Source organism: Talpa europaea (assembly GCF_964194135.1).
Source record: "Talpa europaea genome assembly, chromosome: 5".
Classification (NCBI taxonomy): domain Eukaryota; kingdom Metazoa; phylum Chordata; class Mammalia; order Eulipotyphla; family Talpidae; genus Talpa; species Talpa europaea.
Genome location: NC_140071.1, coordinates 112,475,685 through 112,502,250, shown reverse-complemented (window position 1 = coordinate 112,502,250; position 26,566 = coordinate 112,475,685). Strand labels below are relative to the sequence as shown.

At 35.8% G+C, this 26,566-nt stretch overlaps 1 protein-coding gene across 2 annotated transcripts; it reads left to right on the top strand.

The window, feature by feature from the left end:
- Positions 1 to 49: 49 nt before the first annotated feature.
- On the top strand, positions 50 to 26,137 carry SRP72 (signal recognition particle 72; the record flags this gene model as incomplete). Of its 2 annotated transcripts, XM_084233300.1 has the most annotated exons (19): positions 50 to 158; positions 2,531 to 2,651; positions 4,554 to 4,677; positions 6,889 to 7,032; positions 7,112 to 7,223; positions 8,734 to 8,765; positions 10,030 to 10,154; positions 10,259 to 10,316; positions 11,549 to 11,680; positions 12,492 to 12,620; positions 13,333 to 13,405; positions 14,756 to 14,820; positions 16,149 to 16,244; positions 17,075 to 17,178; positions 17,314 to 17,391; positions 18,678 to 18,815; positions 21,459 to 21,496; positions 25,232 to 25,391; positions 25,960 to 26,137. In XM_084233300.1, 19 exons carry the CDS (start codon positions 50 to 52, stop codon positions 26,135 to 26,137), a joined length of 2,016 nt encoding a protein of 671 aa, XP_084089426.1. The 2 variants fall into 2 exon arrangements, with proteins under 2 accessions (XP_084089426.1, XP_084089427.1); XM_084233301.1 differs by lacking the exons at positions 10,030 to 10,154; positions 10,259 to 10,316.
- Positions 26,138 to 26,566: the final 429 nt, after the last annotated feature.

Below are 26,566 nucleotides of genomic sequence, written 5' to 3'. Positions count from 1 at the left end.
CCTCTTCCGGGGCAGAGGTCGCGCCGCCCCGCCCCTTCTCTCCTCCAAGATGGCGAGCGGCGGCAGCGGGGGGGTTTCGGTGCCTGCGCTCTGGAGTGAAGTGAACCGTTATGGCCAGAATGGAGACTTCACGCGCGCTCTCAAGACCATCAACAAGAGTAAGTGTCAGGTGGGGCCCGGGCGAGCGGGAGGATGCGGCCTCCTTGTGCGCGCGCGAGCGCCGCGGAGTAGGCGCCGGGAGGGGAGACCCCGCCGTCCGCGCCTCGGGCTGGAACGCCGGGCGGCCGTGGGGAGCTGCCGGGCTGCTCCTCCCGGCGGGCCCGGGCTTCCGAGGTGCTTAGAGCCACGTGTACGTCCCCTCTGCGCCCCGCTGGAAGCGGGGGGGGGGATTTAAAGAGACCGCATCCCCCGACGCCTTTTCCAATCTGTTTTCTTGAGTCCTGCGTTTTCACGCCTTTCGCAGGTATTCCACATTACCTGCTTTTCTCCTTACCTTTAGTGGAGTGGTCGAGTTTATGTTGTCGAGGGAGCTTGTTCTCTTGGGCCGAAGTCGGGCTGGGGGTGGGGGGGGCGGGTGGAGGAGGGAACCTGTCTGGGACACGTAAGTAAGAAGCTGGTGCTGACGACGAGGTGCACGGTGTGCAGATTCAGGGGAGAGGGAAGGGCTGATGTGCTGTCAGGCCTGTCATTCCCACAGATAGAATCTGTCCGGTGTCTTTAGACCAGAAAATGTGTGTGCAGAGCACTGTGAAATAAAGTAGCAAGACATGTTAGCTCCTAATATTTTTGAGTAAATTGCCTTCAGTGTAAGGCTCACTCACTACTTTCTTTCATCCTGTTCTGTATAAATCTAACCTGGCCATGCTTTTTAATGCACTTTGTCGTGCTCACGTCTTCACTGAAGATGCAGCCTGCGCCTGTTAGACTTGGAAATGTAATTGCCAGGACAAGGTTTGGCTTTTTAAAAGCAGTAATGACATACAATGTATGTCAGTAACATGCACGGCTCTTTAGCGAATACTCAACAACCTATTGCTAGGTTAGTGTGGAAAACAGTGATTGTACACAGTGCATTCAAACATTGAAGAAAATGCCTAGAAATTAGAATTATTTGATTTTTAAATGTGCTTTGAATTAACTTATAGCCTTTGCCTAGACCTGGAACATTGCAGTACTTTTTTAAAAAAAGATTGATTTATGTATGCATACAAGAGCTGGGGTACGGATTCACCAGACACAGAGTGGGGAACAGAACGGGCAGATCGATGGAAGTACACCACTGAGGGGAGCAGCTGGCGAGTCAGGAGAGGTCTGCTGTGCCTTGTGGGTTGCTCCCTGGCGTCAGGGAATTGATCTCGTATTGCAGAGGCTGTAGACAGCTCCACAGGCTGCGTCTTCACCCCTTGCCCCACCAGGGAGGCCCCCGTTGCAGTACTTTTCAGTAGTAATGTAATAAGTATTTTTCAGGAATTACTTTATCATTAGGGGCTGTCAGTTTATTCTCCAGTATGTATTTTCTTAGTTGAAATTCTTGGATTCTTATACAAAACCGGAATCCTGTAGTTGCCGAGGAGCAGAGCATGGGTAGGGATCCTGGTCATTTGGGCAGCATACAGCTGTTTAGCACTGGATTCTTCTTGTACTCTTTGGTAATCTTAAGGAAAAGGGAAATTTTTAATGGTTTTGGAAATAATTGCCATCAAGATAAATTGTGTTTATATGTTTTACAATATATGGGGTTTTTTCCCCAAAATATTCTCATTTAATCTTCATAATAAACTTGTAAAATAGGTAATGTTTTTATGCTCATTTTGCACATCAAAAAATTGAGATTTGGCAGTTAAAGGACTTAGCCAAGATCTCTCGGCGTTTGGTGGCAAACTTGTACCCAAACCTAAGTCATTTGCTTTCCAGTTCCCCAAGACATAAACTTCTTACTTTTCCTTGAGTACTTAAAACATGTACAGTATAGTGTGTGTCCCAATAGCAGGAGGAGGCAGCTTCTTTATTTCTCTTTGATACATGTATCTTGGGGGTATCTCATTAAAAATAACTCATAATTAGGGCCTCCTTGGTGGTGTAGTGGTTGAGTGCTGGGTTACGGAAGCTGCCCCCGCAGCCTCTGCAGCACCAGTTACATCCCTGGCCAAGGATCCCACATGACACGCAGACCTCTCCTGCCGCCTGCTGCTCCCCTCAGCAGTGTACTTCATCAGTCTGCCTGCTCTGCTCTCCGCTCTGACTCTGATGAATTCTCTCACCCTCCCGCGATTCTGACTGTACCCAGTGCTTGTATAAATAAATAAATAAATCTTTTAAAAAAAAAAAAACCTCATAATTATAACGCTCCTTATTGTCACTTAAGTTAAAAATGAAAACCAGTCATTTAAAAAAAAAAGTTTTGCTAATAATTGCTACTGCGATAAAATTGGAAAAATATGTAATTTCCTGAGGCAGGAGGTGAGAAATCTTACAAAAAAATGTGAAAGGGGAATGAATTGAAGAATTGTTTCCTGTAATTGTTTTCCAGTACTGCAGATAAACAAGGATGATGTAACTGCTCTGCACTGTAAGGTGGTATGCCTTATCCAGAATGGAAGTTTTAAGGAAGCCCTGAATGTCATCAATACTCACACCAAAGTGTTAGCCAAGTGAGTGATCCAGTTTTTGTATATTTATTAGAAACATGTTTACCATAGCTATAACCATTTCCATGGTTACTTCCCACCCCCACCTCCAATATTTAGTGATTTTTTTACCATTTTCTTTCCACCTTTTATTGCTTGCTAGTAACGTTTCCGAAACTTAGGGTGCTTTTTCTTTCTTTACCCCTTTTTTCCCTTTGAACCACTAAGATAAAGATAAACTGTGGAGGAACATGGTACAGAAAAGTTATAAGAATTTTTGGAGGACATAGGGAGAGCAACTTACCAGAAGTTTAATTTAAAAAAAAAAAAAAGAGAAGGCAGAACTTGTAGGTTAGCAATGAATACGTATATACTTTTGAAGTCTTTAAGTTGATAGAGGGCTCTAGGATGGTATGGTGGTCTGAATCTGACCTCTGCGTTTATACCTCCTTTGAGAATCTTTTAGGTGAGTGTGACGTTAGGCCAAGCTCTTTCAGTGTCAGAATTCTTTAGCATTTTTGCAGAATAGCAATTTTTTTGTTATTCTTTTTCATTTACTATCTTTAGCACTTTGTGAATGTGAATTTACTGCTGTAATTTGATTTTTTTTACAGTTATGCCTAAACCTTAAAAGAAATATGTATTGAAATGAAGTTTGTAGCATATTGATTCTTTAATGAGATGCTGATTTGTAGATGCAGAGCAGTATATAGTGTACTTCCTCTTATATAAGAAAAGAAAGATACAAAAACGTGTGTGTATTTACCTGTGTTTGAAAAACACTAGAGAAACTATTAATAAAAATAGTCACTTGCTGGAGTGAGGGTGGGAGGCACATAGGTTTGAATAGCACAATAAAACCTCTTAGTGTGTACCTTTGTGTTTTTTTCATTTGAGCCATATACATGTACTACAGATTGAAAACTAATTTTAAAATTTCATTTAAAATAAAAGAAACAAAGGGGACTCTGTACTAGTAGACATGTTCATGCTAAAATTCAGTATTTTGAATTTTAGATATTTTGTGAGGTAGGAATATTTTCAAATAATTTTTGTAAAGGCAAGTAAATAAGGGATATTGCCATTTCCTTTAATAAATATTTTTCCTTGTGGCTTATGTTTAAAACTTCAAATTTAAATTTCAGGTATCACAATTAGGTGAATGTTTAAGTCTGAATGTAAATTGTATTTGTGTATTCTTGTGTCTACTAGTTGCTTGGTTACAAGTACTATATTCTTTCATGATTTTTGGTCAACTTTTTTTGGTTAACCTTCAACAAGTTAAAAACGGCATTGTATGACTTGTTATTTGATTAGTAGATTTAAGAAATTTCTATGATAATTTGTTTAAAATCATGTTCAAGTATTCTTTGCATATAAGACATTCAGCTGATTCATGATTTCAGCCTACATGTTTTTTACAAAAGGCCAATAATTCTAGTAAGACTGTCCATGAAAGCATTTCATGCTATAGAGATTTTTTTTGTGAAGGAGTCAATTGATGTGGCAAACTTCATTGTCTTATTTTAAGAAATTGCCACAGCCACCTCACCCTTCAGCACCTGATACCCTGACCAGTCAGTAACTGTCAATGTGGAGGCAAGATCCTCCACCAGTGAAAAGGTCATAATTTGCTAAAGGCTCTAATGATGGTTAGCTTTTTTTAGCAATAAAATATTTTTTAATTAAGAAATGTTTATTGCTTTTTCAGACAATGCTATTGCACACTTAATGAATTACAGTATACTATAAATATAACTTTTATTTGCACAGGGAAACCAACAGATTTGTGTGACTTACTGTATTATTGCACTAAACCCACAATATCTCCAAGGTGTGCCAGTATAGCAAGTGCTTAGAGCAGTATCTGTCATATAGTGGGTGTTCTGCAGTGTTAGATAATCAAATTTGTTTTTCCTTTTTCAGTAATTCTCTTTCTTTTGAGAAGGCTTATTGTGAATACAGGCTGAACAGAATTGAAAATGCCTTGAAGACAATAGAAAGTGCCAACCAGCAGACAGGCAAACTAAAGGAACTTTATGGACAAGTGGTAATTATTGCTTTAAAATACCTGTTTACTTTGAAAATATGTAGCCCTATACATCTAAATCATAAACAATATTATAAACCAATGAAACGTAATAAAAATATTGTAATTTTCAAAAGAAAGAAAAGGAGGGGGAATTATCTGCCCACCCTCCCTAAAAGGGGAGATTTTCCTGTTTGATAGAGTAGGAAGAGGTCACATAATCAGGGGACTTCCCTAGGGTCACAGTGCAGATCAATCCCAGCACACTCAAAGCACAGCAATTCAAGCCAGGTTTAATGAAGAGAAGACGTAAAAATGTTTGGACATGGTATAGGGAGAAATCATAAGAGGCAGTGCAGAATCCTGTATCTGTGAAGGTGGAACTGTTAATATTTTAGAGCTGAAGCATAGCGAGAACCCGGAGATAGGACAAGATGTGTGCAAGGGGCTGTCTGAAAGGAGCTGAGAATTTTATGGAAAGACACAACCACCCCTTTGTGGTACCACAGGAGCAAAGTCAGGGAAACAGATAAGATGCCTCTGCTTCTTTTTTCTCCATCCATCTGATTTGTTGCCAGGACACTCTATCCTGCAAATTCAGCTGGAAACCAGACGTGAGAAAGTCCATATAGATCAGCCTCCTGGCACTGAGTAGGTTGGGTAAGGGTGAAAGGTGAATTGGGGCAGATGACTTCCTTCTTCATCAGTCTAAGAGGGGGTTGGGACTAGAGTTCCCTTCTCTTGAGTTTCCCTTTCAGTGTCCACATGCTTTTCCTCTACTACAGAAGGTCTCAGTTCACACCACAAAGTTTCAGCAAATTCTTTGCTATTTGATCTCATCAGAAAGCAAGAATTGGGTGGTTATGTCATTTATCAGTGGAGAATGATTATACCTATACAGATTTAACATGAACTTTGAAAAGTTGGGTGTATATGTAACAATTGAGTTCTCTGACTATTAAATATGAGAATTTTAAGGGGGAAAGAAAAACCTATTCACTATCATCCTGAGTGAGCATAACTGTGCCTTTAGCAGGAAGCAGGACTGAGGAAGCCCAGCCTATTTTGATACTCCACAAAGTTTACCACCTACCCAGTTCTTGACTTTTAACATACTTCCTGTCTTTTGTTCATCATACAGTTGCATATGAAACATTCTATGAACACATTATTTCCTCAGAGTAATTAGAAAATGAAAATGAAGAACAATCCTATTTAATTTATACTTTTTTAGTTTGACATGTGAAGGCTAGTGAACTGATATGCTTATTTAAAAAGTGTTGAACTTTATTTTTCTTAAGTTTTTAACGAGTATTTTATTTCAGATTTAAAATGAAGAAAGTCATGTTGGATAAGAAATTGGATTTCATTAAATCCCTGAAAATGCTTTTTCAAAAGGATTTGAGATATAACATTAAGACTAATATAAAGCAGGGCTATTAGTGATGAAAGGATAGAAATGTTACATTAGAAATAGCAAAAACCCTCTTCAAGATTTTTTGAATGTTGGTTTAGGACGAATAATGTATACATTGTCCCCAAGAGATAGTATTAGTTTAACAATATAAATGGATTGTAGGTCTGTAAAGAATTTTTCAGGTAAGATGGGTGAGTTAAGGGTAAATTCCAGAACTTAGAGACTGATGAAGGGCATCAGTCTTTGAGAACAACTTGAATGAAGTAAGCAGGTACTATGTTATGTATACTTGATATTGCTCTGTATGATAGTTGATTTCTAGAAAGATTACACTCTTTGAATAATTTGAAAATATTAAGTCCTTTTATTATCCTCTGACTTTGTTTCTGTACCTATTTACTGGGGCTTAGTAATCATTTTGTACTGTAGGAAAATATTTTCATTGTAATATGAAATATTTCGTAATATTTTCTTTGTAATAAGAAATATTGTCATATTTAGGTAACTTCTATTTCTGTAAAAAGGTTTTCTTTCACAACCCACTTAGCATCTAACCTCAAGAAGGATGTAAATAACAATGACTTTTCTAATTGAACCATGCCTGTAGATCTGCAGTGTAGTAGAGATTCATTGGAAGTAAGTTTTTGAAAGTATTAGTGACTTAAGAACTAAGTGAAAAACTATAAGGGAAGATAATTATCCATGTTGTGCTGACTTTGATTTCCTTAGTGGTTCCAAGAAAGTTTATATGGCGTTAGAGATCTAACACACTATATTTGTCTCCTCTGATTTCTTTTTTTAATATTTCTCTTCAGTTATACCGATTAGAACGCTATGATGAATGCTTAGCTGTGTATAGAGATCTTGTCCGAAACTCCCAAGATGATTATGATGAGGAGAGAAAAACAAATCTTTCAGCAGTTGTTGCAGCTCAAAGCAATTGGGAAAAAGTGGTTCCAGTGAGTATCCCTGTGTATGCACACAGCCATGAAATAATATTCCTGCTGAGTGTTTGACTGATACTTTGCTCTGTGACAGGAGAACTTGGGCCTTCAAGAAGGCACACATGAACTGTGTTACAATGCTGCGTGTGCACTGATAGGACAGGGCCAGCTGAACCAGGCAATGAAAATCCTACAAAAAGCTGAAGGTTGGAAGTTTGTTAAAATTATATGTAAATGTAATGTGCATGTAATTTTGCAAAGTATTCCCAAAATTGCATATCACTTTGATGTTTTTGAATGGAAATTATTGATGCATTGAGAATTTCTCAAGTTTCATTAGCTTTTCACATGTGTTTTTGAGCATATCTTTCATTTACTTCTAAGTGAGACTTCTTGTCCGTTTTCAACCAGACCTTAAAGTTTGGATTTTGTAGAGTAGGTTTTTGAACAAATTACTGAGTATAAAATGTACATTAAGTTAATTAATGTCAAATACTTATGGTAGTTCATGGCATGTAAGCGTTCAGTAAATATTAACATTATTCTTACTAAAATGTGCTCAACTACAGTAATAATGTGGTGTATCTGTGTGTGTGCATACATGCATGTACTACATTTATACATTGGTAACACTATTCAGGCACATTTTAACTGCATTATGTTTGTTTCAATATGGAGAAATATTTACATGCTTTGAAGTTTTTAATTAAGGAAAAAAATTATTAGAGAACTTATGTATGGTCTCAGCTTCTGAAATACTTAAGACTTTTCCTCTGTGTACATTTTCCCTGAAAGCTACAAAAATGATGTCATAGGGACTTCAATGAACAGATGGGTAGGGACAGAAGATGAAACCATCTGCTTTGCTCTTAAATGTTGAAAGTAAAAATAAGAGCAGAAGTTAGAACACCATGAAAAGAAAAATGTGTTTTAAATATTATAATTTCTTGATCATAGTATTAATATACATTGCAAATTTGAGTGCAAAAGTAGTATAGACTTTGCATATTAAAGACATTTGTAAAGCAGTGTAATAGGTTTTAAAATGTGCATACTCTTTGATCCAAGGATTTCCATTTTAGAAATTTTAAGCAAATAATTAGATAAATAAATACATTTATAAAAATAAAAATTGAGCATCATGAGTTTCTGTTCTTTGACTCAAAGAATAAAACTCACTTTATTCTTTACTCAATTTTTTCATAACCACAAGAGAGATTACCATTTGGTCATTAAAATAATATTTAAAGAATAATGTAGATTATTATTTAGTATAACATAAAGATACAGTTATTAAATGGGGAAAAGGAGGTTTCAAGATGCTGTATAGAATACCTCACTTTCACTTTAAATGCAACTGTGCATTTACATTGAAGGATAATAACTGAGATGATAATTGAGATTATTTCTGGGTGATTGTCTTTATTTTTATACTCCTATGATTAACATTTTGGAACCTGTAATCATTGTTTATATTTTTCAAATGTACCTTTAATTTTGTTTTAACAGAGATTACAAATGAAATAAAAATGCCAAAAAAGCTAGATTAATCAGAGATTAGTAATATTTTTGTAACATATTTGATGTGAAATACATTTGCTTATTTTTAAAATTATCTTTCAAATCTTCTGTCCAAGAATTTAGTTCTTATTTTTTGGAATGATAAAAGCAATAAGCTACCCAGCAATGTTAATTTCAAAACCTTTTCTCCTATAGATCTCTGTCGCCGTTCATTATCAGAAGATGCTGTAAGTATTCCAGTGTTACTAAACCTAAATGTTGTACCAATATAAATTTATAGGAGTTTTCAGTATAGTATTTCTTGGTTTTTTGGAGTAAATGAAGAATCATTAAATAGTAATCTCAGTGAAAACCCTCTTCAGTTATTTGAAGAAATATTGTAGTTTGAGAAATTAAAATATAAAAGTTTTTATATACCTTAACCATTATATTTTAAATTCATATAAATATAAATTTATTCTGTTTTAGATGCAGGACTCATGTCCTTTGAGTTCGGATCTATTCATAAAAATTCCATGCATAGTTCTTATATAATCCACACATAATCCAACATTCGTGATTACTAGTTTTGAGGTTTTTTTTAAATGCAAAATATCTTAAAGACAATTGTAAATCAGTTTCATTATAAGAATTTATAGATGTTAACTTTTTCACCAGTCTCTTACCATTTTCTGCCTCACAAGTAATTAGACAGTTTCTTTAGGAACTCACCATTATCAAATATTTTTGAGCATTCAACATAGCTTTCATTGAAACAAGTCTCTTTTCACACTCATAGTTCTTACTATAATATGTAATTAAGTTTTATTGTTTCCTTATCAAACACAACTGACATGATGGGATTGGAAACAAACACATCAGCATATGCTCACCAGGTGAGTGCAGGAGTTCAGGTTGTGGTAAAAGAGGCTGCTCTTCCTAGCCTTGAGCTTTGGTGCTTTGTGGGCATCAGTCAACCCTTCCAGAATAAATAGAGAAAAGGGATTAATCTGGAGTGTCAGTTAAGAGAGCTGCTGCTTTAATGATGCAGTTAGTTCAGTGACAGACTTTAGTTACAGGATCAACTCCAATTTTTGAAGTTCTTTGTGGAGTATTAGTTTGAACTGTAATCTTTGGATTAGAGTTCTGTTGCAATTAAGGAATGAAGCATTTTTAAAATGTGTTCTTTTGAGGTAATTATCCAGAATTAAAGTTAAACCTACATGTTAGATTAACTTTTTTCCTTTGCTTTCGGGTTTTAAAGAATATTAATGATCAATCAATGGCATTCCTGAACTTGTTGCCATGTTTTTACAGGATCCATCTTTGCCATTCTTATTTAAACTCTCTTATGGAGGCAATTGCTACATTTTAACTAATTGACTTTAAGGGAAAATTCCTGAAAATCATATTTCTTCTTTGGGATTGTGTATTTTTTGAACATTTGGGTCACTTGGTAAATCTGGATCAATTTGGAGAACCCACAGAAAAATAAAAGTTTCTTTTGTTTAGGATGGGACTGAGGAAGATCCACAGGCAGAACTTGCCATCATTCATGGGCAGATGGCTTATATTCTTCAGCTTCAGGGTTGTACTGAGGAGGCTTTGCAACTTTACAATCAGATAATAAAACTAAAGTAAGTGATTTATTAAATTGAAGTATCATTTAAATGGACTGAGGGTTTTTGTTTTTTTTTTTTTTAAATCTTGTTGTATTTTAACTATTGTTTATTGTCCTCAGGCCAACAGATGTGGGATTGCTAGCTGTAATTGCAAATAACATCATTACCATTAACAAGGTATGGAATATCCAAGACTTCCCTACACTTATATTTTACAGTGAAAGCAGGTTACTCCATTTTTTTTGCCCTAGGATAAGTGTTTCTTTCTATGCCAGAGTTCAGTTATAGCAAAATCACATTGAAGAGTATTGTTTAACTCCCAGTAGTGATGAGTGCAGGCTCTGGACTTTAAAATATTTCCCTTCTCCCAGTTTATAATAATAAGGACAGTCTCTATTTGTTATAAAAACAGTGTGAACCTTTAAACTTTAAATGTGTGCATGTTTTACAGGATTTTTTCATCTCTTGAATGTGAATTCAAGTTTTCCTTATGTGATATTCTTACCAGTGCTTTTTGTTTTGACTTTTATATGTTTTTTGTAAGGGGAAAAGGAATGTGAGTAAGGTTCTCTCTATTTTCTGTATCCCTTCCCCAAGCACCATATAAAATATTGCGAGCATGTGTATAGGCAGTCCTAACTTAAAGTGCTGTATTAATAAACCACCATTTGGAATGTTGTTTTAATGAAAAAACATTTCAAGTATAAATTTTGAAATCCAGTGAGGTAGAAAACAAGAAAAATCTAGCATTTGAGTTCTTATGATATTCGATGTTATTTTTCAAGGGGCATTTTATTTCATCCTCACAGTAATCTTTTTACATTTTAAGTACTACTTTTTAGGTAATACTTGTCTCCAATATATAGGAATTTAATCTGAGGCTAAAAGGTTAGAAGATTCACCAGAGATAGAGTGGAGAACAAACAGGCAGAACTACTGAAATATACTGCTAAGAGGAGGAGTGGGTGAGAGAGGAGAGGTCTTGTACCTTGTGGATTAGCTCCCTGACTGGAACTAGAACTCATGCCCCAGAGGCTGGCAATAGCTTGATAGTGCTGAGACTTTAACCCTTTTGCCACCAGGGAGGACCCTACTTTAACATTTTTGATATCCCTTGTGCTTTTCTTCAAAAAGATCAAAACAAGTAGTTGATAATGGGAAGATATCTTGTTTTCCTTCAAAGCTCCTCATTTATTAAGCTTTTTCATACTTAAGGTAGGAAGCAAAATATACAGATGATCTAAAAGAAGAAAAATACAGACACTGTAGATTTAAATTGTAAAGGCTTTCTTTCCTTCTGTGAACCAGGAATCCAAGACAGTTTTGTAAGCATCGTAGGCGTCCAAATCAGCGTTAAAGAATTAAAGTCTGAGGTCACTGTTAATGGTTGGTGAACTTTCCTTTTTCAGGACCAAAATGTCTTTGACTCCAAAAAGAAGGTGAAATTAACCAATGCAGAAGGAGTAGAGTTTAAACTTTCCAAGAAACAATTGCAAGCTATAGAATTTAACAAAGCTTTACTTGCTATGTACACAAACCAGGTAGGTTATAGACGTTTGATTCCCTGGCTAACCCTTTTGAAGTCTGCCATGGATAGATGTATCAGTCCAGCTTTTTATTTATTTATTTATTTTTTAGTTTATATTTTGTATTAAACCCATGTATTCTTCAGAATGTCATAGATTTTACTTATTAAATAAGTAGTTTACCCAGTTCTTTGCAGTTGGCTTTTAAGAGGGAGAAAACAGTGTTCACATGTTTAAATAAGATCTTTTTCTCATCTTATTTCTGATCTTACACTAAACAAATTAAGAATCATAAAGATGCCAGACATTTGATAGATAAAACATCCTTTTTGTTTTTGCATTTTAATTTGTATATAGTGATACCACGCTATGAATGTTGAAGTCATTTTTCTTAATTCATTCTAATGAAATTATAATTTCATAACTTGGAGAGAGGAGAGGTGTTCAGGTTTCAGTGGGAGAGTGAAAGTCAGTTATATTTTCATTATTTAGAACTGAGGCAAGGTATTCTCAGATACTTTACGTGAAATGACTATATGTTTTGTTGTTTTAAATTAAACACTGATGTTTGATGTATCTTTTTAACAAAATTCTGGAATTTAAACATCCAAATAAATGTTTGTAACTTGTCCTTTCTTAAATGTTTTTAGAATTTCTAGTTTAAATTCAGTACTTACAGGGAAAAGCAGTTTTTCATTTGCTGTTTTGTTTCAATTGATTTTCTTCTTCCTCTACTCATCTTTTTCTGTTTGGTCGTTTCATGTTTAACTTTATTAACCAGCTATTTTTTCGGGGTGGGGGGTGCATGGGAAATGCTTTCTTTTAGGCAGAACAGTGCCGCAAAATATCTGCCAGTTTACAGTCCCAAAGTCCTGAACATCTCCTGCCAGTGTTAATCCAGGCTGCCCAGCTCTGCCGTGAAAAGCAGCACACCAAAGCAATAGAGTTGCTTCAGGTAAGGGAATTACTTGGATTTTTAATGAGGAGAATCAGGTGGTTACAGCCTGTTGCATTGTTATAATAACATACATATTTGTAAATTTCATTGGAAAAATAATAGGTAATTACTAAATGTAGATAAATTCCAAAGGGTCATTTTAGTTAATTCTTGGGCTATAGTTTTGTTTTATATAAATTTGCATCAGTAAATATTGCTACAAATTATAAGGAAAGCATGATGTTAGATTTAAATAAAGTGAGTCCTAATCAAAATCCCAAACAATTACAGAGATACTAACTTGGTTTTATTAACCTATACCAGCTCTCAAATTATATGTGTGAGTTACCTGAGGGTAGACTCATTGAAAAAGTGGATTAAATTAGGACCATGCTGAGGGGATGGTTGCCTAGTGGAGAGTCTAAGTAAGGAAGCATTATTTATTTGAGTACCTTTCTTTAAAAAAAAAATTTTTTTTACAGAGTACTTTTAATATTTCTGTTAATGACTTCCTGGGAAATTGGCATTATTGTACTTAATTTCAGAATAATTTTAAAGCAAAATCAGTGTTAAGTAAGATTTTTCTTAAGTAAAATTTTGCTCTGAAACCAGAAGTTTAATATTTTAAAACAAGCTTTAAAATGTTATATAGCTGAGAAAAGTAATTGGAAAGTGTACAGCTAGTTGTGTAAATTAATTTGATCTTTCCCCCCCATTAAAAAAATTTTAGGAATTTTCAGATCAGCATCCAGAAAAAGCAGCTGAAATTAAACTGACCATGGCACAGCTGAAAATTTCCCAAGGTACTAATGATAATTCCATTATGATTAAAATGCCATTTTCATAAAAACATGTTTGGAATGATTCTGAAGTAACTGTGGACTTTGCGATTATAAACTTTTTTTGTATAGTGGTGAAGTATATTTATTACTATTTCAAACATGTAGCTAGATTTTGTGGGTTTCAACAGATTTAGTAGGGAGTTAGCCTTTAGTTATTCTTAAGTTATTAGAATGATTATCAATTTATACATTGAAAATCAATAGAAGCAAAGGCTTCCTCTGTTCCAAAGACAAATTAAATTTCCTGGCTATGTCATGCATTGAAATGCTTTTATTTGTCACTTAGTAGCATTTGCATGAAATAAGGGTAATTTTTTTATTACCCACATCTTTTGGGAAGAAGAGACAAGGGAATTTAATGAGAATTGATATTTTTGAATCTTATAGAAAATGCCATTGTTTTCATCTATGATTTTGAACTAATCTTGAGTGACTTGCAAGAACTGTGTTGCCCATATTTGGTAGCTGCTATCTAATGTAACTACTTGAAGTTTAAATTAGATGAAATTTAAAGTTGTGTTAGATAGTTCTGGTATAGACTCTGCATTCTCATTGAGAGTGATAATTGGTTTGGGAGGGGTTGAAAAAAGTCTTAGACATTATTATAGTTAAAATGTCATCAATAGAGGGAAGGAGAGTTGGGAAATAGTGAAAGAAAATGTCTAAAAAGCATCTGATTGGGGTAATGAGAAACCCAGTGGTTTTCTTGTTACCACATTTTCACTTTTGCTTACCTTCCTCCTTTGTTTCTTTTTTCCTTTTTCTATCTCCTTTTTCTTGTTCTTCTCTTTATTTTTTATACTTTCTTTATCTGGTTTTATTTGTTTTTGCAAGAAGTATTTATTGTGCTAAAATTACTCAGAAAGAACTGCTCATGGGTTTGTCTTGTTTTTAAAGCCTTTGGAAGATTTTAGTTATTTAAATTTGTAATCAGTGGGAAATCAGAATTTTAACACCATAGTGTAATTTTTCATTGCACTTATATCTATAGTAACATGTTTCAAGGACCTTAGGTAAATAGTCTCACCACAAAGATACAGTCTGAAAAAAGGGGGAGTTAAACTCAGTAGATTGAAAGATGGGAGACTGCTTTTCTGGTAGCAGCTCTGCCATTAACATTCTATGTGAGGTTAATGTTTCTTTGGCACTCGTTTTCCTTTCTGTCAAATGAATAAATAAAGTACATTACTCTCAACATTCTAAAGTTTAAGTATTCAGAGATCTAAAATATTTCTCTTAAACTTCTTATATTTGTTTTTTCGTAATATACTTTCTTCAATGTGTTGCTAATTTCACTTTTAATCTCTTAAGGTAATATTTCCAAAGCATGTCTAATATTGAGAAGCATAGAGGAGTTAAAGCATAAACCAGGCATGGTGAGTTTATAACTAAAATATTATAAGACTAAAAAAAGTAAGGAACCTACTAATCCATTGTTATGTTTGATGTTTCTTTGTGTCATTTTAATTTCTGCTTATTTCTTTATATATTCATAATGTAGGACTAGTAGTTAAAATAGTAACCATACTTTCTGGTATAACTTTAATTTCATTCTGTATTCTACTTTGCATTGGTTCCTTGTTTAGTCAAATATGCTAGACATTATTTCCACCTTACCACTGAGAGTCAACCTCACATAACCTAAGAATGGTACTAAATTATTTTATAATGTCTTCGGTGTGATTTCTTTGAGTTAAAAACAATTTAATGGTGGCCAACACATTTAGCTTGTAGTTCTCTGATTATTCAAGCATCACAAATGTAAATCACTAACATAGCTGTGAAAGCATCTGTTTCAAAACAGAGACTAATTTTACAGTGGTGCTATGTGCACTTGTTGAATGGGGGCTGTTTGATTCACGTCTGTTTCTCTAACAACTTATTCACAGTTGCACTCAATAAACATAGTGTTATGTTAGTGCTTTCCCTTTTGAAGATTCATATTTTAAAAACTGGAATATGATTATATTAGAATCAGATATAGAGCTAAAAATAAAATGTTTCTAATATTTGTTGTTTGACCTTCTGTTACCTTTCATGTAGATATTTGGATTAATTGGCATGAAAATGTTCAGATAGTCCCAGTTTACCCTATAAATATGAGTAGAACCTTTAATTCCTGATACTGGCTGTTTGTGGTTTCTCTCTTTTTTTTTTTTCTGACTAGTCTAGCTGTAGGTTTATTAGTTTTATTGATTTTTCTCAAAGATGCAGCTTTTTCCTTCTATTTCCTTTCTGTCCTAATCTCCTATTGCTCTTCCCCCCCTCACTCCATTCCAGCCACCTGGGCCTCCTTACTGTCCCTCCCACACACCAGGCTCAGACTCCATGTGACTCGTTGTGGGGCTTTAATCACAGTTCTGTATACCTCACTGAACATGCAGTTGAATGTCCTGGCGATGTCTCATACATAAACTGGTTTTGTCAGTGCTTAGTCTCAAATTTTATGCTTGCTTTCTTGTGAACTAGTTGTGAACTGGCACAGCATTTGAGGGAAGGTGTATTTTATACTTTTCTATTTGGAATACACTATTGTTCATGGTATTTCTAGTTTTTATGCTATAGAAACATACCAATGTTTAAGACTAATTAGGTACTGGCAAAGAGCCTAGCAACCTTTATTTGCTATTTTTTCATTTTCAAAAAGTTTATTTGGGAGAGAAAGTGGGGTTTTATTCATTAATATATACCTTTGACTCGTTAGGTATCTGCGTTAGTGACCATGTACAGCCACGAGGAAGATATTGATAGTGCCATTGAGGTCTTCACACAAGCTATCCAGTGGTATCAAAGCCATCAGGTAAATAAATAAACTTGGTATCAAAGCCATCAGGTAAATAAATAAACTGTTAGTGGGGTCATGTTTTTACATAAAAATAGACTGCAGTAGCTAACTAAAAACTTAAGAGCATTGAAACATTTCAATTCACTATTGAAAAGATGGAATGCTATTAGACTGCTACTCATTTTTTTAGTATGCCAGATCTAAAGTTGTCAGAAGTAAGAAATGGCTACAAATGAGAAAAAATAGCTCACTCATGTTTTTTAAAGCGTTCCTTTGTGTGTTTGTGAGTATAGTCTCAAGAAATAACAATATAATAATTCACAGTTGCATATAAGAGAACTCATCTTTAGTGGCTAAAGTGGGTGTAGTAATTGGTAAAACAGTAGTATTTGACATAATTATATATCTCCAGCTAATAAGAACATCTTCATGTTTTCCCAGTATGGGTCTTTGTATAGGCCATATCTAGCTTGTAAACATCTGTACTGTTAGTGTTATTTGTACAGGCAGGATACCAGTGTTCTGGGAAATATTGTGTTGACTTAATATTTGAGAACTGTGGTGAAATCTAAGATTTGATTATGGAGAATATTTCTAATTATAAGCAATCTAGAGATGGGTTGTGTTCCAAATTCATGAATTGGTAGTTACTTGTATTAGTTTGTCCACCCCGCCACCTGGTATATATGTGCATTTATTTGTTTTTGTTGTTTAACGCGTATAGTAAAACTTAAGATGAAGAATTTAATGAATAGGTCTGTTTTAAAGGTCTAGTGAATGTAACTTCAATGTCTTGCTAGATACTTAGCTTAAAACTTCTTTTGCTCTTTTTATTGAACCTGTAGCCCAAATCTCCTGCTCATTTGTCCTTGATAAGAGAAGCTGCAAACTTCAAACTCAAATATGGACGGAAGAAGGAGGCAATTAGTGACCTAGAACAGCTATGGAAGTAAGCTCTGAAAGGTGGGGGTGTAGAAATCCAAACTTTATAGCTGTTATTTGATATGAAGGCGTTCTTTTGCCTATTATGTTACTTTCCCCAGTTTCGTAAACTGTTTAGTAACTTTCTTGTTTCTTCTTTTAGACAAAATCCAAAAGATATTCATACCCTGGCTCAGCTTATTTCTGCTTATTCACTTGTAGATCCTGAGAAAGCAAAAGCGTATCCTTTTGATTGTTCCAGACTGCTATCATGTCATACACTAGATGTCTTCCAGTACTTGTTTTGACCAGGGACTTTCTGTTGTAAATTTTGACAAACAAAACCCTTATTTAAGTAGTCAAAGCAAAAAATGAGTATTTATTAATTAATGTGACTGAAAAATACAGTGGTAGGCTCAAGAAAAAGCATATTTTATTTGGGTAGTAGAACATGACTCTGAAATGTCATTTTGGTTGAACTGTCTTAGGTCACATGCCCATCTCAAGTAAATACTGACTATACCAAAATTCACTGCCCTGATCGACTGAGTTTGGATCATGTGATACTCCAATATGGGTGTGTTCCCAAACTGAGGTGGGGTGGTAGGAAAAGCAGTATGTCAAAATCTTTGTAATAAGCAAGACTGTTTTATAAACTGCTAGTAGTTTTTTTTTTTTTTTTTTTTTTTTAAATAGAGGCATGTTTTTTTATTTATTTTTCTTTGTTTGTTTTTTTTGTTTATACATGCACTGGGTACAGTCAGAAACGCGGGAGGGTGAGAGAATTCACCAGAGCCAGAGTAGGGAGCAGAGCAGGCAGAAGGACCGAAGCACACTGCTGAGGGGAGCAGCGGGCGGCAGGAGAGGTCTGCGCGCCATGTGGGACCCTCCTCCTGTGGCCGGGAAGCAGCCAGGGATCGAACCGGTGCCGCGGAGGTTGCGGGCAGCTTCGCAACCCAGCGCTCAACCGCTGCGCCACCGGGGAGGCCCCAGGTTTTTTTTTTTTTTTTTTTTTAAGATTATTTCTTTATTTATACAAGCACTGGGTACAGTCAGAAGCATGGGAGGGTGAGAGAATTCCCCAAAGCCAGAGCGGAGAATAGAACAGGCAGACTGACGAAATACACTGCTGAGGGGAGCTGCTGGCGGCAGGAGAGGTCTGCGTGCCATGTTGTACTCTCGCCTGACAGCCGGGGATTGAACCTGCGCTGCAGAGGCTGCAGGCAGCTTTGCAACCCAGCGCTCAACCGCTGCGCCACCAGGGAGGCCCTTAGTAGTTTTATAAACTGCTACCACATTAAAGTACATTAAGTTAGGAATTAGTTGATTAGATTCGTCCCTTCTCAAGTTCTTTCAGAATATATAATTAAAATTTGACTTTTTGACCTGCCTTGTTATTTTATGTGATGAACATTTTTTTGTTTTTGCAAAGGGCGTTAAAAATGTGTTTTTCTATTGGTATAGTTCTATTGGCAGACATATGTATATGTATGTTTATTGTGTTCCTGAACTCTCATTCAATCCCAGTCTTAGTAAACACTTGCCCTCGTCAGATAGTATGTCTCTAAAAGTAGATGTGGACGCTCTTGAAAATTCTCCTGGTGCTACATACATTCGGAAGAAGGGTGGAAAAGTTACTGGAGATAGTCAACCAAAGGAACAAGGGTAATGTTTTTCATTGCAACATTCACTAATACTCAAATTATATAGAGAAGAAGAAGCACATTCTCATAAAAATTTTGTGAATAAAATTTAAGCCCTCTTTTATTCTTTTCCCTTCTCTTTCTGTGCTCAGCTAGCTCTTACTTAGTCCTCATTTCCCTCTTCCTCCCCAGCCCAGAATTAGTTGTGTATTAATTGTGTATCCTTCCAGATCTCTTTTTCTATTTATTCACAGTAGAGTTACAAATATTTCCCTTAGATGGTTTGTTGTTTAGTTTTTACAGAAATGGTATTATATTGTACTTAATGTTTCTGACTTGCTTTCTTTCATTTAATAATTCTTGGAGATGTTTCCATATTCTTTTTTTTTTTTTTTTTAATTTATTCAAGTGCTGGGTACAGTCAGAAGCATGGGAGGGTGAGAGAATTCACCAGCGCCAGAGCAGGGAACAGAACAGGCAGACGGACGAAATACACTGCTGAGGGGAGCAGCAGGCGCGGCAGGAGAGGTCTGCGCGCCATGTGGGACCCTTGCGTGGCAGCTGGGGATCGAACTGGCGCTGCAGAGGCTGAGGGCAGCTTCGCAGCCCAGCGCTCAACTACTGTGCCACCAGGGGAGGCCCTCCATATTCTTAATATGAATATATTTCGTTCTTTTTATGCATAGTATTCCATAGGCTGGATGTGCCTTACCTTATTTACCTGTAATTTATTGATATACTTTTAGTAATTTTAACCTGAAGTTCACGTGAGGTTAATTTTGCTGACTTGGAGGAAAGGTTAGCCAGGTTCATTAACTTACAAGGAGTCAAATTAGGCTCTTTCCTTGTTTTCCTGTATTGCCAACTCAAATGCACAGTTAGCAGAGGCCTACTAATTAAGATTCTGTTTTTTATTCCAGATGAACAGAGTAACACCCAGTTTTGTAATTTTCATAATTTTACTGTTTCGTCCCTTTTATTTAATGCCTTTTGAAGTTGTTTTTTTTCCCCAACTTAAAAAAATCAGCAACAGTATATGATTGACTTCATTATAAATTCTTCATTGTGCTTTTATTATTATGAACTCTGATTTTTTGAAAAAGGCATTATCCACAATACAGGATTTTTAAACTTGAATAAGGAGTTGGAGCTGCAGAGATAATACATTGTTCCAAATTCCATTTCATCATACAATTCCAATTTCAGCCCTATCAGGAACCCGAAATGAAATAAACTCAAGCCAGATCTTATCAGAAGATGTTCAAATAATGCTTATTTAAGTATTTTGAGGGTTTTTTTTTTTCCTTTTCTAAAACAGGATTGGGTAATTGGTAAGAACAGTTTTTTTTTCCTAATCCCTTCATCTTTTTTCCCCCTTAAACAGTCATTAAGATGTACATTGACTTTTAAGTTTTTAAATTTCAGCATTAGTAGTTTTAATAGTGTAATTTAGCCTGATATTCAGCAGAGTATGTGTTATTAAGACCACTTATGTTAACTTTTGGGTGCAAAGGTTTAACTTCTTTTGAGTATTGCTATTGTTGACATAAAATAAATCAGTCTTTGTCCTCAAAAGAATTTAAAGTCTAGGAGAAGGAAGTATATTTAAACAATAATTTCAATAAAGGTTGCATATGTTATGATTGTGCAGGGTATATACCAGAGAGAATAGTCAGTCCTTAGGGGCAGTGGAGCTTAGGAGAGATTTCGTGGAGGAGGAGATTACATTGACTCTGAGAAGATGAGGATGGGGCGAGCAAAAGACAAAAAGTAAGAAATGGCAGAAAACTTTTGGGTAATTGCAGGTATAACTGTAGAGTGTGATTTGTTGGGAGACAATTTAGAAGACGATTGCATAGTCTGGGTGACTGATTGAAGCTCTAAGAAATTGGATGTTGCATTCCTCCTTCTTATGACCATCCTGAAAGAACCTTCACAATGAAATGCCTTAGTAAGGTGATGTTTTGGCAGAAATTGTTGCTGTGTCATCCTTCCAGTTCATTGTTTCATAGTCCCCTATAGAAGTGTATCACATGAATATTTATTGATTTTTTTAAAATGACTTTCTCTCTTCACTATAGCTATCAGAGTATTTATTTTTGAAATGTTTTGATTTATGCTCTTCCCAGTGCCTTTTTTAAAAAATTGGTCAATGTACTTAATATTTTCTTTTCCTTAAATTCAGTAAATGCATCAAGTTCAAAAGTTGAAAGATAAAAATTGCTGATTAAATTTCTGCTCTCCCTCCCAAGGAGAGAACTTATGTTACTTGTCTTGCATATCCTCCCTGAGATATTCTTTGCTTAGAATTTGCCTGTATTTGTTCTTCTGGCAAAGGATTAAATTATCTGTTCTCTAGTTTTGCCAAATATAAGTTAACTTACCACCGATTGTGCAAATTTCTTACCTTTATTTAGACACACTATGTGCCAGTGTTAATGGTATTTGCTTTCTGAAAATATTTGTCACCCCTCTTTTTTAAACTGCCTTCCAAAAACTAGTGTATGAAGTTGGATTAAACTTAATTTAATATCGTAATTATTTTATTAGCTTTGGTGAGCCAGCACCAAGACTTAAAACACCTTTATGATAAAGTTCCCAACTCACATTAATGCTCTAAGTATGTTCACATCATGATGGTAATGATTTTTTCTTCTCTTTGTAGACAGGGAGATTTAAAAAAGAAGAAGAAAAAAAAGAAGGGTAAGATTTCTTAAAATCTTTATGTTCCTTTCTATAAGTTAATAACTTGAGTTTAGTTCTACACGGGAACCTTAGGACATAAATACACTCCTCTTGCATACTTGAGCATTGACTTTTGATTTGACTATAGCTGCCATTTAATTTTATTATTTAAAAAGTGCAACTCTGGAGTTAGATTGCCTGAATTCAAATTGTTGCCGTGGTAAAGGTGCTCTTCATTGAGACTAAACAGGTCACTTAACTTACCTGCCTGAGTTTTCCATCTATAAAATGGAATATGATAACATATCTCACAGTAATGCGTGAGATACTACATATAAAGCTCTTTTAACAGTGCCTAGTGTACTAGTTCCTTATACATAAGGTGCTCTTGGAAGGGGTGATACAAGTATATAGAATTCCATAAGCTGATTTAAGAAATTTCACTTTTATAGTGATGTAGAGGAAGGTTAGCAGATCCAGTAGTTTGCATCTTTTTATTCTGCAGTACACAATATTGAACTCCATTAGAGTCACTGGGTGTTTGTTAGAAACATGTCATTACGTCCAATAGGGTATAGATGGACTTGTTTGGAATTAGCAAGTCTTTCCCATTAACCTGAATGGGTCAGCATAGGTCAGTGCCCAACCTTGGACCTTTAATCAGGGGAATGCCATACATTGATTTACCTCTAGAGTGTCTGGTTCATAGTTTTTTGTTGATTTTGATTTTCACTTTCTTACAGTTATTCATTTTCCTGGTCCCTTATTTAAGTTTTCTAGATTCCTGCTGAGTGAGACCATTCTTTTTCTTTCTGGCTTATTTCGCTGAGCATGATCCCTTCCAGCGCCATCCATGTTGCTGCAAATTGCATGTGTTTATCTTTTTTGAATGCTGAGTAATATTCCATGGTGTATATGTACCATATCTTCTTGATCCAGTCATCTATTTTTGGGCATTTGGGTTGTTTCCAAAGCTTAGCTATTGTAAACAGTGCTGCTATAAACATAGGGGTGCAGGGCCTCCCCAGTGGCGCAGCGGTTGAGCGCTGGGTTGCGAAGCTGCCCGCGGCCTCTGCGGCGCCGGTTCGATCCCCGGCTGCCTCCGGCCACCGGAGGAGGGTCCCACATGGCGCGCAGACCTCTCCTGCCGCCCGCTGCTCCCCTCAGCAGTGTACTTCGGTCCTTCTGCCTGCTCTGCTCCCCGCTCTGGCTCTGGTGAATTCTCTCACCCTCCCGCGCTTCTGACTGTACCCAGTGCATGTATAAACAAAAAAAAACAAAAAACAAACAAACCAGCAAACAAATAAATAAAGCATGCCTCTATAAAAAAAAAAAAAAAAAACATAGGGGTGCAGGTGCTCTTTGGAATTGATGTTTCTGTGTCCTTTGGGTAAATACCTAGGAGTGGAATTGCTGGATCATATGGAAGCTCTATGTCTAGTAGGTCAAGAAATCTCCATACAGCTCTCCATAGTGGTTGGACCAGTTTGCACTCCCACCAACAGTGCGGGAGAGTTCCTTTTTCTCCACATCCTTGCCAACATTTGTTGTTGCTAGTTTTTTTAATATGTGCCATTCTCACTGGTATAAGATGGTATCTCATGGTAGTTTTGATTTGCATTTCCCTGATTACAAGTGATGTTGAACATTTTTTCATATGCCTGTCGCTACATGCAAAAGAATGAAGCTTGACCACTACCTCACACCGTACACAAAAATCAACTCAAAATGAATTAAAGAACTAGACATAAGACCTGAAACCATAAAATACATAGAAGGAAATATAGGCGAAACACTACGTGATATGCACATCAAAGACATCTTTACAGACACATCACCCAAAGCAGTGATAGTGAAGGCAAAGATAAACAGCTGGGAATACATCAAATTAAAGAGCTTCTGCACAGCAAAAGAGACAATAACAAAAACAAAGAGAAACCCCATCGACTGGGAGAACATTTTTGCACACAACACTAATGATAAAGGACTGATCACAAAAATCTGCAAAGAGCTGATGAGACTCAACAACAACAAAGAAAATAATCCTGTCAAAAAATGGGCAGAAGAGCTAAAAAGAAACTTCTCTGAAGAGGAAATGCAAATGGCCAACAGGCATATGAAAAAATGTCCTATTCTTTCTTCTAATGTGTTTACTGCCACTTCACTAGTTTTGAGATAGTACAGAAACTAATGTTTGCGTTCAGTATATTACATTTAACCAGAGTTTTATTCTTCACTTTTGTTACAGTCTTTGAAAATTTTTAAAAACTCAGTTAAGTATTAGTGCCAGAGAACAACCTTTACCTGCTGAGTAAAGGTAGCAAAAATAAGCTCAATTTCACTTTGCTTTCTCTTTTTCTTGTGGTTTCCAGGTGAGCATATTCTAAAACTTAACAATTGATATATGCTCAGTCTAAAAACACAAGAAACAAAGACTTTCATCATTGTAGAATGACATAAAGAGTAGACAATGCCCTCCTCTAAATTCCTGCTCCCAGAGATAATTATTTAGCTTTTCTATACATAGAAACATACAGACTGTGTATTTATTCCTCAATCAATAAGTTTTTAAAAATCTCATACGAGGGCCTTCCTGGTGGCACAGCAGTTGAACGCTGGGTTGCGAAGCTGCCTGCAGCCTCAGCTGCACCAGTTCAATCCCCGGCTGCTCCCCGGCCACCGGAGGAGGGTCCCACATGGCGTGCAGACCTCTCCTGCCGCCCGCTGCTCCCCTCAGCAGTGTACTTCGGTCCTTCTGCCTGCTCTGCTCCCCGCTCTGGCTCTGGTGGATTCTCTCACCCTCCCGCGCTTCTGACTGTACCCAGGGCATGTACAAACAAACAAACAAATAAATAAATAAAAATACATGCCTCTAAAAAAAAAAAAATAAAATAAAAATCTCATACGAATATATCATTAGGATAATTTGTTTTAATCTTCTAATTTAGACTGTGTTGTGCAGACTTATTTTTAGTAGTGCAGACTTTTTTTCATATTATTAAATGTAACTGTACTTATTAACCCAGTTGTATATTTGCAAGTGTAGGTATACTATAATTTTTTGAGTTGTTTTTCTTATCGATAGACATTTAAGTTTGTTATATAAGGATATCACAAAGAATATTCTTTCAAACATAACTATGGATTTTCACAGGATAAATTTCTAGAAATATAAATTTTAACTAGTACTGCCAAATTAAACTGCTCTCTACTAAGGCTATGCCATTATATCCTTCTGCCAGAAATGTTTTGAGTTTCCTGTCACAAACACTAGGTATTACTGCTTTTCATATTTGTCAGTTTGATTGAATTTCTTTTCATTTTTAATTAGTAAGACTTTCATCTTTTCATGGGTAGTTACGTATTTCTCCTGACTTACCCTGATTACAGATATGCCCATTCTTTGTGAGATTTATCTGTTATTAAGAATTTGTTCTATATTGAGAATACTGATCTACTCTGTTACATAGTATGCAAATATTTTTTATTTTGATGTTTTTATTAAAAATGTATTTTTTACCAAATTAAAATTTTAAATGTTTTACATAGATATATATATGAAATCTTTTTCTTAATGGCTTCTGAATTTCATGTCATACTTAGAAATAAAGCGTTTTTTGCTGCTAGATTATACAGATGAAACTCTTAGATAAATTTCAGTTCTAATGTTTTTCATTCCCAGGCTTGGACACATTGTTTAGACTATCATGAAAACCTTATGGACAAACCTATCATTTCTTATTTGTTACACAGGAAAACTGCCTAAGAATTATGACCCCAAAGTGACTCCAGATCCAGAAAGATGGCTACCAATGCGAGAACGTTCTTACTACCGGGGAAGAAAGAAGGGTAAAAAGAAGGATCAGATTGGAAAGGGAACCCAGGGAGCAACTGCAGGCGCATCATCTGAGCTGTAAGTCATTGCTCCCCAAATGAAATCACTGAGAGCGTAGTATGATTCTTCTGAGATGGAGCAGGATCATTAGTCAGAAGTTTTTTTAATATATTTTAAGTATGAGAAGTATAGTCAGATATCTTTGATAAATAGCTTGCTGTGTGCTCATAAAGGAAAGAGAATGTACTTCTGGCTTGACTGTATTAAAAATACTAGGATTGTAGGATTGTATTGTAAATATTAGGATTCCAATACCTTCAAAAGTTAGCTATACTGAGTCATTTAAATCAATAGATAAACAGAAATAATCAGTAGCTAGAAAGAAGCATCTAAAATGTTATTAAATAAATTATTTCTACATGGTAGTATTATAAGTTATTTTAAGTATAAATGTTGGTATGTACCATGTGTTACTTTTTAATTATAAAGCAATAAAATTCTCATTCAAAAGAAAAATCATGGGGAGCTGGGAAACCCATCTAAAAGAGATTTTATGAGAGATCTTTAGGGCTAGAAAGTGAAATCCAGACTTTTATGTTGTTGGAATATATGAGTGACCAACACCTTCCTAATCTAATTACTTCAGGGATGCCAGTAAGACTGTGAGCAGCCCACCCACCTCTCCAAGACCTGGCAGCGCAGCAACAGCATCTGCATCTACAAGTAATATTATACCCCCAAGACACCAGAAACCTGCAGGGGCTCCAGCAACAAAAAAGAAACAGCAACAAAAAAAGAAGAAAGGTGGAAAAGGTGGCTGGTGAATAGAACATTCTTGTTGCAGGCTATTTTTAAATTAGTCTCAGTGACAACAGGAACATAATAAAGGTAACACAGAAAGAAGCACAGAGCTGCTCCCTCTCTCATCCCTACATTTTCATAAAACTATTTTCTTGTGCATCAAACAGGAAAACAACTTCCTCAAACTGTCTAGTCAGATGTACTTGTACCACCTAGCTTTGCACAGATGATGAGGACTCAAAATAATTGGCATTTACCCACCTTGCTATCTGTTGTGTCCTTTCTCTTTGTGTGTTGATCTGCTGGGTGGTTGTTGTTTTTTTTCCCAGTTTCACAAACAAGGCGTATTATATAAGGTTTCCTCAGATTTAAACAGAAACTACTTCTGTTTCAAATATATTCTAAAAACACTTGTTCCTGTCAAGTCCCACTTTAAATTATGTCTTAGGAGG